The sequence below is a fragment of the Tympanuchus pallidicinctus genome, unplaced genomic scaffold (assembly GCF_026119805.1).
Source record: "Tympanuchus pallidicinctus isolate F22 unplaced genomic scaffold, pur_lepc_1.0 scaffold13, whole genome shotgun sequence".
In the NCBI taxonomy this organism is placed as follows: domain Eukaryota; kingdom Metazoa; phylum Chordata; class Aves; order Galliformes; family Phasianidae; genus Tympanuchus; species Tympanuchus pallidicinctus.
Genome location: NW_026294648.1, coordinates 9,636,662 through 9,650,983, shown reverse-complemented (window position 1 = coordinate 9,650,983; position 14,322 = coordinate 9,636,662). Strand labels below are relative to the sequence as shown.

General features: G+C 43.3%; 1 protein-coding gene across 8 annotated transcripts in view; it reads left to right on the top strand.

The window, feature by feature from the left end:
• The window catches only part of LOC128076097 (H(+)/Cl(-) exchange transporter 5), a 40,191-nt gene that overhangs the window by 9,910 nt on the left and 15,959 nt on the right, over positions 1–14,322 (top strand). For 4 of the 8 annotated variants that reach the window (XM_052673427.1, XM_052673426.1, XM_052673425.1 and 1 more), the window contains one exon: positions 5,820–5,969. In XM_052673427.1, the coding sequence (XP_052529387.1) occupies positions 5,837–5,969 (133 nt within the window). In that variant the 5' untranslated portion in view covers positions 5,820–5,836. The other 4 variants (XM_052673428.1, XM_052673422.1, XM_052673429.1 and 1 more) reach the window with 4 other exon arrangements.

Below are 14,322 nucleotides of genomic sequence, written 5' to 3'. Positions count from 1 at the left end.
ACAAACTTGCCCAATTGCTGTCTTGCATCACTTTTAAGAAGTTTTCAACGTGAATTTGCTACAAGTCCAAAATGGGGCTTGGTTTAGCAACCTAATAACTAGCAATTCCAGTAAGATCATTGACTTTTAAACGTGGCTTGGAATTGTTTTAGCACAATTCCTTAAAACTGTGCCCAATATGATTAATATTTCAAAGAACTCGAGCGTGTGCCGGAAGAGGGAGGGAGAATGAGGTTTCCTGGATAGGCCAATTGATGCAGCAGATAGCTGAGAGGAAGCAGTGAAGAAAACGTTTCTAGTAATATAGTACTACTGTTACCTTAGCTGAATTTATACAAAACAACCTTTCTTTTTGCAAATTGCTTTTGGAAGACTGACACCAATCTTGAATTGGATCAGAGTTCTGGTTTCATATGTGTGCTTGGAAGCTCTTGGTTGTTGTCACCTGCATTAGTGGGTGACGGGGGATTTTTGATCTAGTCAGTGAAATATCAAAGCATTTTGCTTTTAAAGATAGCTTTCCTGACATCCATATAAGATTCTCAACACTTGCAGAAACAAGAGTTTTATTCAGAAAAGAAGTACAGTAACTCGGGAGTTGGATTAAGATTTGCCTGCAGTTGAGTTTTCCGCTGTAGTGAGCTGAGTGGTTTAAGTGGAACGATGAATAATTCAAGAAGAGATGAGACAAATGCAGACTTAAAGACATCAGCTGTTAGTCTCTGTGTGCTTGTCAGTAAATAAACATGCCTGGATGGCAGTTATGCTGTTAACGTGGTGCCTGTGTTGGCCCAATTTACGAAAGTGTTGGGGAAACCTGAAACATGGCAGGATTTCTGAGTCGCTTTCTATCTAGCATTACCTGGTAAAGCTTGACATGAACGTTATCTTGCTCTAACAATGTCAGATCATAGCATAGAATATCCTGTTGTGGCTTACTGCTCATCTCCCTAGGGCCTGTGTGAGTATGTTTAAAAACAAACAAAAGGACCACATATAAATGCTAAATCAGTTCAGCTCTAAGCATTTGTGTTTGGATTGTGTTGGTCGATTTCCCAGTTTCTTTAAAACAAGCTATTGTTTCAGGCTGGTTTCGCTGTACAACAGTTTGCCCATTGTTTGCTATTGCTCAAACAGCAGCGAGGGCAGCAACTGACCTGGATTGTGGAGAGTGTGCTGTGTTGCTTTGAGCTGCGGATCTCAGAACAGAGCCCGTTCTCCGCCCCACTTGAAGAAAGGTGGGCAAATGCTCAAAGGAGAAGCAGTTGTCTGCTGTTCAGATTAGAAGCAGGCAGCAGGACAGAAAGAAGTCAATATAGGTAAATAAATAATTTTACAACCATATACTTACCTTTACAGTGACGAAAGGCATGTTGATAATCTTCACTGAACTGTTAAACCCTTCTGTTAAATGATTTATGTGCTGCTTGTGAAACCGTGGCATTGCTAATAAAATGTTTTATGTACTGAAATAGCTTTTCATTTATCCTTGAAGATCTTTCTGCACCTGGAGGAATATAGAGCATGGCTTTAAAACTCCTGTCAGTCATCAGCTCACTGGCTGTTGCTTCAGGTCTTCGGACAGCACAAAGAATTGGAGGAATGACTTAAAATTGTCGTATTTTTTTAGAAAGCAACAAAATAATACTTCCCAGAGTTTGCACTTTGCGCAGGTTGCACTGGTTGTTGGAACTGAACATTTGTTTTCAGATGAGGGCAAACGTTTTAGGGTGCTGCTTCTGCCTGGAAAAAATCCAAAGAGGAGAGCTCCCCTTGTGTTTGTGATGTTTGTGCTTTATACTGTGGTGGTAAAATCCTCCTGATATCTTCTGGGAGCAGGAGGGTTTCACAGGGAGCAGCCTGCTATTGCAGCACCCTGCTGTAACAGAAATGTTCTGCTTTTTTTTTTTTTTATTGGGGTGCATGAGACACTTCTGGCCCTTTCTGTACAATATTTGTGTTGCTGCTGCAGCAGGTCACAAAGCTGCTTAGTTCAAATCTTCCTATGAACTTCTGAGGCTGTGTTACAGCAGCAATCTGTTATGCTGCAGCTCTCACCTGGTATCGTCTTTCCTTAGCAGCTGGACCCGGGCAACTGTGTGAGACGCACACATGGAAGTCTTCTGTATGCGTGCTCTTTTGATGTTTAGCTTTTAAAGAAGAAATTATGGTTAGTTTGTTAAGATCAAGAATTTTCGTTTGATCTTCTGTGAAAATGGAAAAAAAAACACCCACCCCTTTCCTCTGCCTGAAAAGCACAGTCTGTGCATGTGCCACAGCTCCATCCCAGTGGAACTGAGGCTCTGCTGGGCAGGCTGGGAGGCTGGGTTGGTGCTGCTTGGTCACTGGGGGTGACCCAGCAGTGCTCCCTGCAAGCTGTGCTCCGCTTCCTCCTGTAACTCCCAGCCTGCACGTGGGAACCTGGGACTCCCAGGTTTACGTTTCATGGACTGTGGTATGACGAAGCCCAGAACAATTTACTGAGTCGACCAATGCATTGGTGGTGTTCTTATAGTATAGGCTCCTCTGCTCTGAAGCTGCTGACTCCTCTTGCCCTCTGCTGTGGTTTTTTAGTTGTGGGTCTTGTTGTGCAGAGGGATACTGTGGTGAGAACATAGCGCTCGGGATGAAACACCAAAGTGGGACAGGGAAGAAGAATTGCAGTGAGCTTTAAAGCTCGGCTTTGATTTGCTAATCTCTGAAAAAGAGTAGCCTTGTGGTCTGGCCCTTGATTTCTCAAATTAAAGTAGCCGCTAGGTGGTAAACTTGCTCCTTCCCCTCAGGAAGAATGACTCATGGAAGCAGCTGATCAGAATTACTCCATGCTCTTTTTAAAGAGCATAATGTCTTTGTGCTGGTGGTGGAGCTGGAGCCAAGCCTTGTATCAGATGAGGAGGAAATAGTGTTTTGGAAACTTTTAGCATGTTCCAACTTCGAAAGCCTCAGGTTTGCATTCCTGAAGAGCTGCTCCAGGCCCCCTGCTTAGCTTAGCAGCCCTTCTGTATCTCTGGGCTGGTGTGTGTGGGAAGGGAAGGGGAAATAGTTTCAGAACCGAGAGAGCACCAAGACAGGGTCTGACAAGGAGGAGAACAGGTCTGCAGGATATGGGTGGGAGATGGTGTCAAAGCATGAAACAGGGAGAAAAAGCCTGCAGTATCTGATGCTGATTTAAATGTTGCAAGCAATGGAGACAACATCGTAACAGAGACTAGGGGCGGGTTTTTTCAACCAGAATGGCAATGGGGTACTCTGGGCTTCCTGATTGCTGTTGCTGAGTCACGTCCAGGCATCACAGGGCTGGCTTCTTCGGGTTCTGTTTCATTGCTTCCCTTTGCCTTATTGAGATGGAAAAAAATGTCAGGCTGATAAAAAGTAGAAGAGCTTAACGGGAGCATCTCCAGAAGGATGGCTTGGTACCCACTGGAGCGCTGGGAGCGCCCGCAGCCCTTTGGTATGTATGATTGCAATGGGAGGGTCCTGGAGAGTGTGCAAACCATGCCAGCACCCTGCTGCATGGTCTGATAGGAAAGAAGCAGCAGCTGTCTAAGTATTGTGATACATTAATCATGAGATAAGCATGAGAACAGTCGCTGTGTTTTTGTGTGTGTGATTTAGCATGGCAAAGTATTGCTTGCTCATAGAAGGGATATTATTGTTTAAAAAAAAAAAAAAAAAGTAGTTTAAAGCTGTATCTGTCAAGATTAAGGATTTAGGACTTGTGAAAGAAGTGGGTCATTGAATTATCTTCTGTGTCCTTTTCCAGCTGTATAGATGCTAGATGTTTACCCAGTATCTGCCAGCACTGGAGACTGGTTTGCTTTTTGGTTTTGTTGTGAGTGAGAGAAAAGTTTGGGATAAAGAGGAGAGAGCAGGAGCTGACACTGCTCCAGTTTCCTCCCTTTGGAACAGGCAATGTGTGCTGGCAGCTGTGTGCCTCTTGTCTGCTAAGGGAGGCAACTTTAGCAGGGCTGGGAATTCATGCTTTCAGTGCAGAAGAAATATATGAACGCAGACCTCTTTTAACCCTCGTTCACACATAAGCTTACATGCAGTCTTACTGGAAGATACCTATTAGGCTGTTCTGGTGTGTGTTAGCCCTGTGATGCACAAGCACAGTTTCTTAGCTCTCTGCTGGGATGAGTCTTGCTGGCCCTGTCCCCTCTGCTGCAGGCAGCTGTGCTTCCTGGGAGCAGATTAGCTGAGGGACAGCACAGCACTCAGTGAAACCTGATTTTATTATTAGCTGGCAAATAATAGCTTTGAGTTAAAAAAAAAAAAAAAAAAAAAAAAAAAAAAAAGGCACCATTAGTTTTGTGTGCGTACTGATTGAGGTTTAACCTGGTTTGCCTTTGTGCTTTTGGAATGTGTTAAAAGCATCGGTTCTGGCAGAGCAGAGTCCAGCAGCTCATGTGCCTTCCTGGACAACAAGTTCCCAGCAGCAAGTGCTCAGCACTTTCTTTACTGGTGTGTTCTGCACCAGTTTAGTGAATAAACAGGGCTTAAAAGTTAAGCAACACTGTTTTCTACAGCGTAAGGCTCAGTAAAGAGCTCAGTGTGTCACTTTGCTGTGCAGTGCCAACGTTTTTTTGGAGTGGTGCTTTTTTGTTAATAGGAAGTGCTTTTTGCAGACTGTGTAATTCAGACTGTTTGCACATGCTGCTTTTTTCCCTTCCTGAATTAAGGCTGAGCTGCATATTTGGTTCCTCTCTAATTCTCTCGTGTATACAAGAGAAAAGTGAACATGGCCTATCATTTCATTGGGATGCAAAGCTTTCTATTTTTGTGTTCCATGGGCTATTTTTGAGGCTGAGTCCTGATTATATCTTTTTTCTCCCAACTTATGCTATTATTAAATGCTTAGATCTTCTTGTGCTCTCACCGTTTCCCTGCCGTCCTAGGCAGTTGCAGAATCACAAAATGGTTTGTTTTGGAAGGGACCTCAAAGGTTGTCTAGCTTCAACCCCCATCTCTGGGAAGGGTTCCGGCCTGACTAAATCATGCACCAGGTCAGGCTGCCCAGGGCCCCATCCAGCCTGGCCTTAAGCACTTCCAGGTATGGGGCACCCATACTTCTCTGGGCAGAAGACAGGTTTTGTGTTGTAGCTTACTGCCGGCATCTCCTTGAGAGGGCCAGGTCAGGCAGTGGGTTAAGGACACTTGATCAAGAATGTTTATGAAGTTTAGTAGCATGCTTCCATCAGTGAATGGAATTTTGAAGTTTTGTGTTCAGGTAACTAAAAATCATTATTCACTTGAGCTGTTTTGATAATTTGTGTACACCTCAAAGAAGGAGGGAGAAGTGACTGCAGGAGGCAAGTGAGCTTGGCATGTCTGCGCAGTGTCACACGGCTGTGTTGGTGTGGTTCTGTCCTCTGATGGGGATTTTCCACATCAGTTTAGCAATAAATACAAAGGTACCGTGGAAAATGAAATAGAGGAAAAAAAGTCACTATGGCTCTGTTTTGGATCCTTTCCTCCTGTATGTTAGGTCTATCATGTGTGCTGCCATCTTTCAAAGATGGGGAGTTGGTGTGCTTGCACAGGCTGTCTGGGAGGCAGGCGTGGTTTCAGTACAAGGGCTGCCTTTGGTATTGGGGGTATGCAAATGGGTGTGTAAAGTTTTCTAAACATGTTACCTTTCAAGACCACAAGTGTCCTAATACTGCTGTATGTCTTCCCCTCTGATGGGAAGAGCAATGCTGCCTCCTGTTTTTTTGGGACAAAATGTCCAGTGGACATTTGCCCAGTTTTTTCTAAAATGTCTTCACATTTCTACTCTAAAAACATTTCTACTCTTAAACCTTTCCATTTGCTCCCAGGTTTGGAAGCTCTGGCCATGGATCAGAAAGGCTGTCGACGTGGGAGTTTCCAAAGCAGCACTAGTGATGAAGATATGCTAGAAATAGTAGGAGCATCTCTGGACTTCTCTATGGCAGATGACGATCCACCACTTGACAGAGAGATGGGAGGTAATACTGTGCATCTATCCCCCTTTTTTTTTTTTTATATTGTCTTTTGGTAGGACTCCTTGTTAATATTTTCTCTGTGGATCTCTGTGGTCTCTGCTTAGTGTGAAAGACAAGCCTTTCCTGGCACCAGCACAGTTTGCAGTATTCTGCATTGCGTTATAACTGTGAATAGTCTTTTGCAGAATGGCCAAACAATTGTTCATGTGTTACACTTGGCTTCCAGTGTTGCTTTTTTAACAGTGGTTGATGGGAAGTGTGTTGTCTGCAAAGTAAAAAATAACCTTAAAATAAATGGCAATTGCAAGAAGCATGTGAATGACTTCAGTGTAATGGAGAGGCACTGCATGTTTTTTTTCCAGCATGTGAGTTGCTTCAGTACTGGCATACAGTAATGTGGCAGGGAGGAAAGCTGCTCTGTTAACCATCTACGTGATCATCTTCATATTAAATGCAGCATATCCTGTCTTACCACTTAGTTTTTTATGTTTGAGTAGTCCTTTCTAGAATTTCCAGAAGTAGCTGTTGTAGGGAAGAGCTGGCCACTCTATGGGGGAAGTATCTTTATTGTAGATGTGAAAGGACTGAGAGGAGTTTGTGATATGAACAGACTGCCCTTTCTGCTTCCTTTTTTCCTTGCCTATAATTTTAAAGATTGTCCTTGGCCTTACTGCTGTGGATAGGAAAATCTTCAACAGAGGAAGGGGGTCTGATGCTGAGCAGCGTGAACAGCTTTATCACCACTTATTGTAAAGGAAAGATCTGTTGCTACTTCTATCTAATCAGAGTCTGGATTTGTGAAATCAGGAGGGGAGATATTAATCTGCAGTGTATTGCTGAACTAAATAACTCAAAGAAGAAAAAGTCAAATTTTTCTAATCATAAGTTTGTTTCACAGCGAAAGTATTGAATTTGAACAGCAGACTGCAAGTCTCCATGACTTCCCATAAACCTTTTATCTTCTTCTTTCCCCATTCCTATTTATCCTAGGGCAAAAATTAAAAAGTAACCCTTCTGTTTTACTCCTTGCCTGCGTGATCTGCCCTAAGGTAGTGCAAATGAAGACAGACCTCCTCAAATGCTTGTCACCTGCCAGTAGCTGAACCCACTCTTCCCTGGAGATACTGTAAGGAGTTTGTAGTTGGTCCCTTTTATCATTTTAAGGCTCAAGCATGGGAACAATTAGTGTGTTATTGTTGTGCTTGCATCAGCTCTGAGTGATAAGTGCTTCTTTGTGTGTGAAGGGAATGTGTACAAGACATGCTGTTTTGTGAGTTATGCTGACTGCAGCTAATGGAAGGGACAATGGCTAGTCTTGACAGATGAGCTCTGTTACAGATATTAGGCACTGTCCTTATTCCAACCTGACATAGTGATGGCCATCAGTTTTATAAATGAACATCCTTGGGAGTTCACTTCACCTCATCTAAAGCTCATAATAATAACTTGTTCAGAAGAAAGTCCAGCCACATGTTAGTTAATGCAAAATTAGATACGTAGGAAATAATTGCTTTGTACATGCTGTTAATGGAATTGTGAGTTCATGGTTTTATTACCTGCTCTTGCAAACTGCTTTTTCCATAGTTTTTTGGATATCAGATGTCTGAAGTTAAGGAATTATGTCTAATATTTAGAGAATGGGTTAAATTCTTTCTCTAACTTCTTGCAAGGAAATAGTTGTTCTATTCTTACTTTCAAAACAGTGATAGATAACATAGTTTATGTAAATGTTTTGCTATTTTCCCAAAACAGCACTCAGTTGTTTCCCTCCTTATTTAAACAAGAGTTTGTCCGTCTCTGCTCAGTGAATTTGAAGGCTGCAATTGCTTCTATCAAAAAAAAAAACTTGGTGTCAGCAATCAGTGAAGTCTGTTTGAGCACGGCTGTCTTTGGTCCTTGCAGAGGTGAGGTCTGCCCCACTGAAATGTGCAAGCTGGAATAAAGCTGGTGAGGACAGTGCTGAAGGAGACTGTGGTGTGGCAGCAGAACAGCTGTTTGTCTGCTCCTTATCACTTTAGTAAACTTGGTTGTGGAGAGAAGCAGTTTCAGCAAAAGGAGCTCTTTCTGTTTGCAGGAAGCATAACTCTTTGTGGGTTTTGAAACTGGAGGAAAAGGGGAAGTTTAAAAGGGGAAATAGTTTTCCCTAAACATTGATTTCAGTTCTCTCTACAGAATTTCCCCTACTGAATTCAGAACATGGTTGCTGACAGCAGTGTGTCAGGTGTGCAGCCTGTCATGCAGGTGGAACAGTGGCACAAGCTCTGCTGTGGCTGGATATGTGCTAAGTGATGTTTGTATTATGATAATCTTCTGCACATGCCTAGTTGGGATGTGTCTGGTGTGCTGTGTTTGCTATCTGACGTGTGGTTGGAGGCTTTTTTTAGTGAAGCTGTTTAAAACCAGAATCCTACCTGCTTCTTCTTTCCTATACTTCTAATACCATTACACAGGGTATTCAAGATGCATTTCTACAGCAGCAAATCTTTTTCTATTTTTTATTTGATGGAATTTATGAAAAGCTATTTCCTTGTTGATTGATTGTTGTTGAGTATTGAGGCAGAGAATTATCCACAGACACTCGAATTCTTCAGACATACCAACTTGGAGCTTCACATCATTTACAGTTGTCTTCTCATATCCCTCCAGCCCATGCCTTGCGTTGTTGACAGTAATCCAGCCATAGCTCTTCACAGCCAACTGAGAAGGTGCTGGTTGCCACTACTTTCTTGGATGACTTACAAATCTATTGCATACTCCAATGCAAACAGGAATGAGTGGGATTCCACTGTTGCTTTCCTTCTGTTTGGAAACTAATGAATTTAGCCTTTAAGATACTGTATCTTCAGCCAGTTGCTCTTCCATGAGAGAACTTTCCCTGTTGTTCCTAGAGAGCTTAATTTAAGACCCTCTGAAGAAGGTTCTGTAAAAAGCTTCATGGATCCCCAAATACATTGTCAGTTAGATTATTGTGTCTGTGGTCCTCTTCCATTTCAAAAGAAATAAAAGATTTACAAAGCTAGGTTCCTTAATAGAAGCACTATTGGAACAGATATCTTTGCAAATAATTTGCCTCCTTACTTAGATATTGCTGTTTGTTGTTTGTTATCAAGGTAAGTTGTACTGCATTACCTTGATAGTGCTTTTCAAAACTGTTGAAGGTACAAATTATTCCCTCTGAATAACAGTTCTGGTTGGGAGTTTAAGTTTGGCAATGATGCCATCTTATTTTGTGCTTTTCTTAAATGACTCTTCCTCAGCTGATTGCAGTGGGAAGGCAGCCCCTGGGTGTGCAGGAACCAGGTGTAATGCTTGAATATCACAGTGGCTTCTGGACATACTTTAAAATGTAGTATGATGAAAGCAGATCTGTGTTCCTCATTTCTTTTGAAGGAAAACTTAAAAGACTTTCCATCCTTTTGAACGTTTTATTTTGTTGTAGGATTTAAGGAGGCTTGCTGTTTTTCTTTTGAGCTCTAAAGGAAAGAATTGAGAAATAGAATAGCAGCAAACAACATGCTATCAAAGGTGTAACAGGATGATAAGCTAGTACACGGGTATGTGAGAAGAACAGTTGAAACTATAACCCTGACTACATCTGGTGTAGGTGATATTGTCAGCCTTTCAAACCTGGAAGTCCTCATGTTGCTGCTGGTGTTGCCTCAGCTGGCAGTGCTTTTGTCACTTGGGCACACTTTCTTCAGATGCATCCATCCTTGACCTCCGCATTAGACAGGTACGATTTCCAGAGCAGCAGAATGCCCTGCTGAGCTGCCAGCCAGCACAAGACGGGACCAGTCAACCTTTGCTAAGGTGTAATGTTTCAAACTTCTGAGATACAGATACAAATGACAAGCTACCATTGGGAAGCTGGAACCAGAAGAACTTAATCAGTTGCCCCTTTGAGCTCTTATGTGCATAGAGTGGCAAGATAAAGGGTGCTAATGAGGCCCTGGAGGGGTTGTGAAAAGCACACTGGCATATTACTTGAGGGCAACAGATAAATTCATTGCCTGCCTTCTGGTAGGCAGTAAGCAGAAAGCATTGCCACTAGCCAGTTAGCAAGTGAGATGTCACCCACGTGAGAAAAGAAAGGCTTTTGCAGTCAGTCGATGGCTGACTCACTGCTGTCAGGAATCCGCATTGCTAAATGCGTGAAGGAGACCCCGAAGTTCTCATTGTACAGCTTTAAACCTGTTTAACTTCCAGTGCTTCTGTAAGCACATAGCATTAGAAACAAGTTATTCTCCATCTTAAAGCCCGTGCGCAGTCAGCTTCAGCCATCTGCGTGCCGCGCCTGCAGCACGGCAACCGGGCGCGTTTCAGCGCTGGGGAACGCGCTCTGCCAGGAAAACGTCCTGAGCGCTGCCTGAGGAGCTGCGCCTGCCTCGGGCTGAGGCCCTGGCACTGCGGGTCAGGAGCTGCGCTCGGTGCAGGCAGCCGGCTCCCTTTGCCCTTGCTCCCCGTGCCTCTCTGCTCCTGCCCCTTGCAGGAGGTGGAGGGCTCATGTGACTGTCGCTGCTGACGACATGCTCAGAGTGCAGGAGAGCCCAGCGCGCCCAGGGTTGGTCTTCACCTGAATCCAAAGGGAAAGGATATGCAGCGAGCGCTGCCCTAGAACGAGCAGCTCCCGTTTTCCTTTGACTCCCGCTGCTGTGCGATGGGCTCTCGAAGGAGCTTCTGCAGGAAAAGGAACGCCTAAGTGAGGGTGAGGAGACCGCTTGCGGAGAACCTGAGCGGGGGGACGCGGCCGTCTGAAGATGCACGTTGCAGGCGGTCAGGCGGCAAGCAGCAGGCTGCTGGTCGTGGCTCTGGGGCTGTTCTTCTTCCTTGGATGAAAGGCTGGTTACGGAGGGTGAGCGGCCAGGGTGGTCTGTGGGCTTTGTGCCATGCGATGATTGCTTACTGCAGGTCTTCCTCTTGTTTGTAAAATCCTCTCTCTTTTCAGATTTGCAGCAGCAGGAGAAGCAGTGTGGAGGGAGGGAGTCCCCCTCTCCCAGGTGCTGCTGGCACTGCTGTCTTGCTGTGCTGGCCTGCTGATTAATAAATCCTCTGGGGTTCCTGTGCTGCAAATGACAGATGTCTGTAACTTCAACAAGCTCTGCCTTTTTCTTTTTTTTTTCTTTCTTTTTTTTTTTTTTTTAAGCCAGGAAGAATATTAAAAAAAATGGAGCATTAACCTGTTTGGGAAAGAAGAGGTGATCAAAAAGCTTAAAAAAAAAAAAAAAAAAAAGTGTTTGAAAAAATAATGGATGCATTTCAACTTACTGTCTGTGGGTATTAATGTGGGTGTTAAGTACTGATTTAAAGATGTATTCGGAACTGTGGAGAGCTACAGGATCATCTTCATTTTGTTTTGACGAGGCATTACTGAGCATATTTCTGTCCTTTATTCCTATATGGATTCCCTAGGATTCTTCATTTGCACTGAGCTGAGGCAGGAAATATGATCTTGATAAATATTTATGGCTGTCAGCCATTTTATAGTTCAGTTATTATACTTGGGAAGAAATATAAGGACATTTTCTCATTATCTTTCGTCAAATGGGCAGCTTACCCTCTTGCACAGCTGTGAAATTCCCATGTATTGCTCAAATACTTTGGGGCCCTGATTTTGTAGTATGAAACCCTCTTCATAGAGATTCCCAGAGCAGTTGCTGAATGTGGTATTGGTGGTACTATATATTCTGATACCTGTGAGTCTTCTGGCCTGGAATAGCAGGTAAACCTTGAGGATTTGGTTACTGCAGCCCCTTTTGCTTGCTGGCCAGTGCTGTTTGCTGACTTTTTGCCTTTGAGGTCTTGCTGTGTTGCTCCGTGGTACCTCTTTCAGTTATTTATGATATATATATCCAGTTATTATTATTTGCAGTTATTTCAGAAAGGCGAGTAGAGTTTGATGCCAGTGTCATCTTTTTGTACAAAATGCTTCTCAAAGTAGCATCAGTTGCCATCAGTTTCAAACTATCATAATAGTTCACTTTTCCAGATAAGTAGCTGTTGTCATAGAGCTAATGTTCAAAGTCCACTGTAAATGTAAAAGATGGTCCTTTAAGTGGGAGCTGGACAAAGGTGAGCAAGGTGGTGAGGACAGGGAGCATACACCATAGAGTGGCTCATGTAGATGTGGAGTGGTCTTTGAAGTACTAACATGCTCGTGGATGGCTGTTAGCATTGAACTGATGTGTTGGACAAAACCTGCCCTACTCTCACTGCAGTTCTGCTACAGCCACAGTCATGGTGTCAGTTTAGGGACGTAGTGGCGTGGTGGTGATGGGTCGATGACTGGAATAGATGATCCTAGTGGTCTTTTCCAACCTTAATATTTCTATGAATTGAGATTTATGTGAGCTGTTGCTGACTGTGTCGATGCCCCATATGGGTTTACGAAGGTAAACAGGCAGATGAGTTGCAGGTATCTGCTGGACATGGTGAACCTGGTTGTCTGCTGTTCAGAAGACACAGAGGATTTGAGTTCAGAAGATTCAGAAGATTGTTTAAATGTGCTACTTTCATGAGTTGTTGAGGAGGGTTTGGTCTGTCAGATTTGTTGGATAGTTGAATAGTACTTAAGATCCCTAGTGGGCATACTTGAATGAGGAAGTCTTTGAAAACGTTGACACCAGTTTGCGTATGTCCAAGATGTCCAGCCGACTGCAAAAATGTTGAAGACAGAGTACTTCCTCAAGGCATTTGACAAATATCCCATTTTCTTTACAGTGCATGTTGGGTAGGCTGTATTTGTGGTCTGTGAACTCCACTGATTGGGAAGATCTCTGAGAACTTCACTTTCTATACATATATATCTGTATCATATAGATAGATAGATATACACACATACGTATGTATGTGTGTATATGTGTGTATATATTTATCCCAAATGAAGTAGGAAGGCTTTTTTTTCTCTGTTCTTTCTGAAGTAGGTTATTTTGTGGTGCTTTTCAAGTATGCTGTGTGACTGATCTTTTCCTGAGGCGTTTTCTCTGTTAAGAGGCTGCTATGCAAATCTGGGAAGCGGGCTTGGAAAGGCACCGTAGTTGTCTGTTTTTCACCTCTCTTGCTTTTAGATGACAGGGTAGAAAGCAGTAATTTCAAGTTCTCCCCACCCGATGACATCTTCTGCATGGTGGTATCTGTAATCTAAATACAGCGAATGAAATACTAAGCATTATCCTTTTATATGGGAATTTTGACACTTATTCTCCACTGCCTTTAAATTTTGACCCAGTTTTAATGTTAGCTTTTTTAATTATTACTTTCCTCTGAACTGTAAACCTTCAGTGCCTTACAGAGCTATAGAATTACTACTAGATTTGCTCACCTGTGCAAGTCTGAAAAACTAGCTTCTCTACCCAAGGACTGCATGTGTATGCCCTTTAAAGCTCTTTTTGTAGCAGTGTATTGAAAGAGAAGGAACATGCATTGTGGACTAGAACATGCCTGACTGCTTTACTAGGACTGTGTGAGCCACTGCTTGCTCTGCAGAACACAGAGGGCTTAAGTGGCACTTGGTGTGCTCTGGACTGCCAAGTGACTGATTTGTTATTTAAGGCAGGGCTTTCCAGTTCAGATGAGGAGTGGGCTATGGAGGACCTCAGTATGTTTCTGCCTTCTCATAGCTTATCTGAACTGCCTTTGGTTTGCTGCTGGCTGGCAAGCACTTACTGAGGTTGCTCAATGTGCACGTTGTCTGGCTGGCAGCACCCTTCTCTTATTTCCTGAACAGCAGCATGTTGTACAAACCTATTTTTAAAAAGTTTTCAGAACTGAGGTTTGTGCATGGTACATTGCTCTGTGTCCCTCCAGGAGTGGAGTGCAGTGGCTGGGTGTCACTGGTGTGCTGTCTTCCTGTGCACAGAGGACAGAGGTGGGTCACAGGTGCAAAAGGAGAGGTTGTCAGATGCATTCTGCTCTAGTTCCCATTCAGCTGATGCGTGCTTTCTCTGCCATGTCTTAAACTGAATGGAAGAGGCTTTGTTTTGGGAAGAGTTGTGAATAGAAGGTAGTGGGTTGTTCCCGCTGGTTTATGATTTGTAAAGATATCAAGGGAAAGAGTGGTGACCAAGCATACCAAAGATGCCTCTGCAAGTTAGTGTGTAACAGATATTTCCTGATTGTGTGTTCGTCATCATCTGGGCTCAATGTAAAGAATGTACTGCTCTGTCTTCAATTTTCTTATAACAAAAGGCACTCTTCACTTGAGCATGGTTTGAATCATAACTGTCAATGAGTGAAGGCTGCTGATCAGAAGAGCTGAAGTTGTGCAAAGAAGGGATTTGTCAGCTCTCAGTTCTAAGCTGCCCTTTCTGGTTTGCATACTTTGGAAATGGTGGTTTTCTTTTACTGTGGTTTTAGCTTT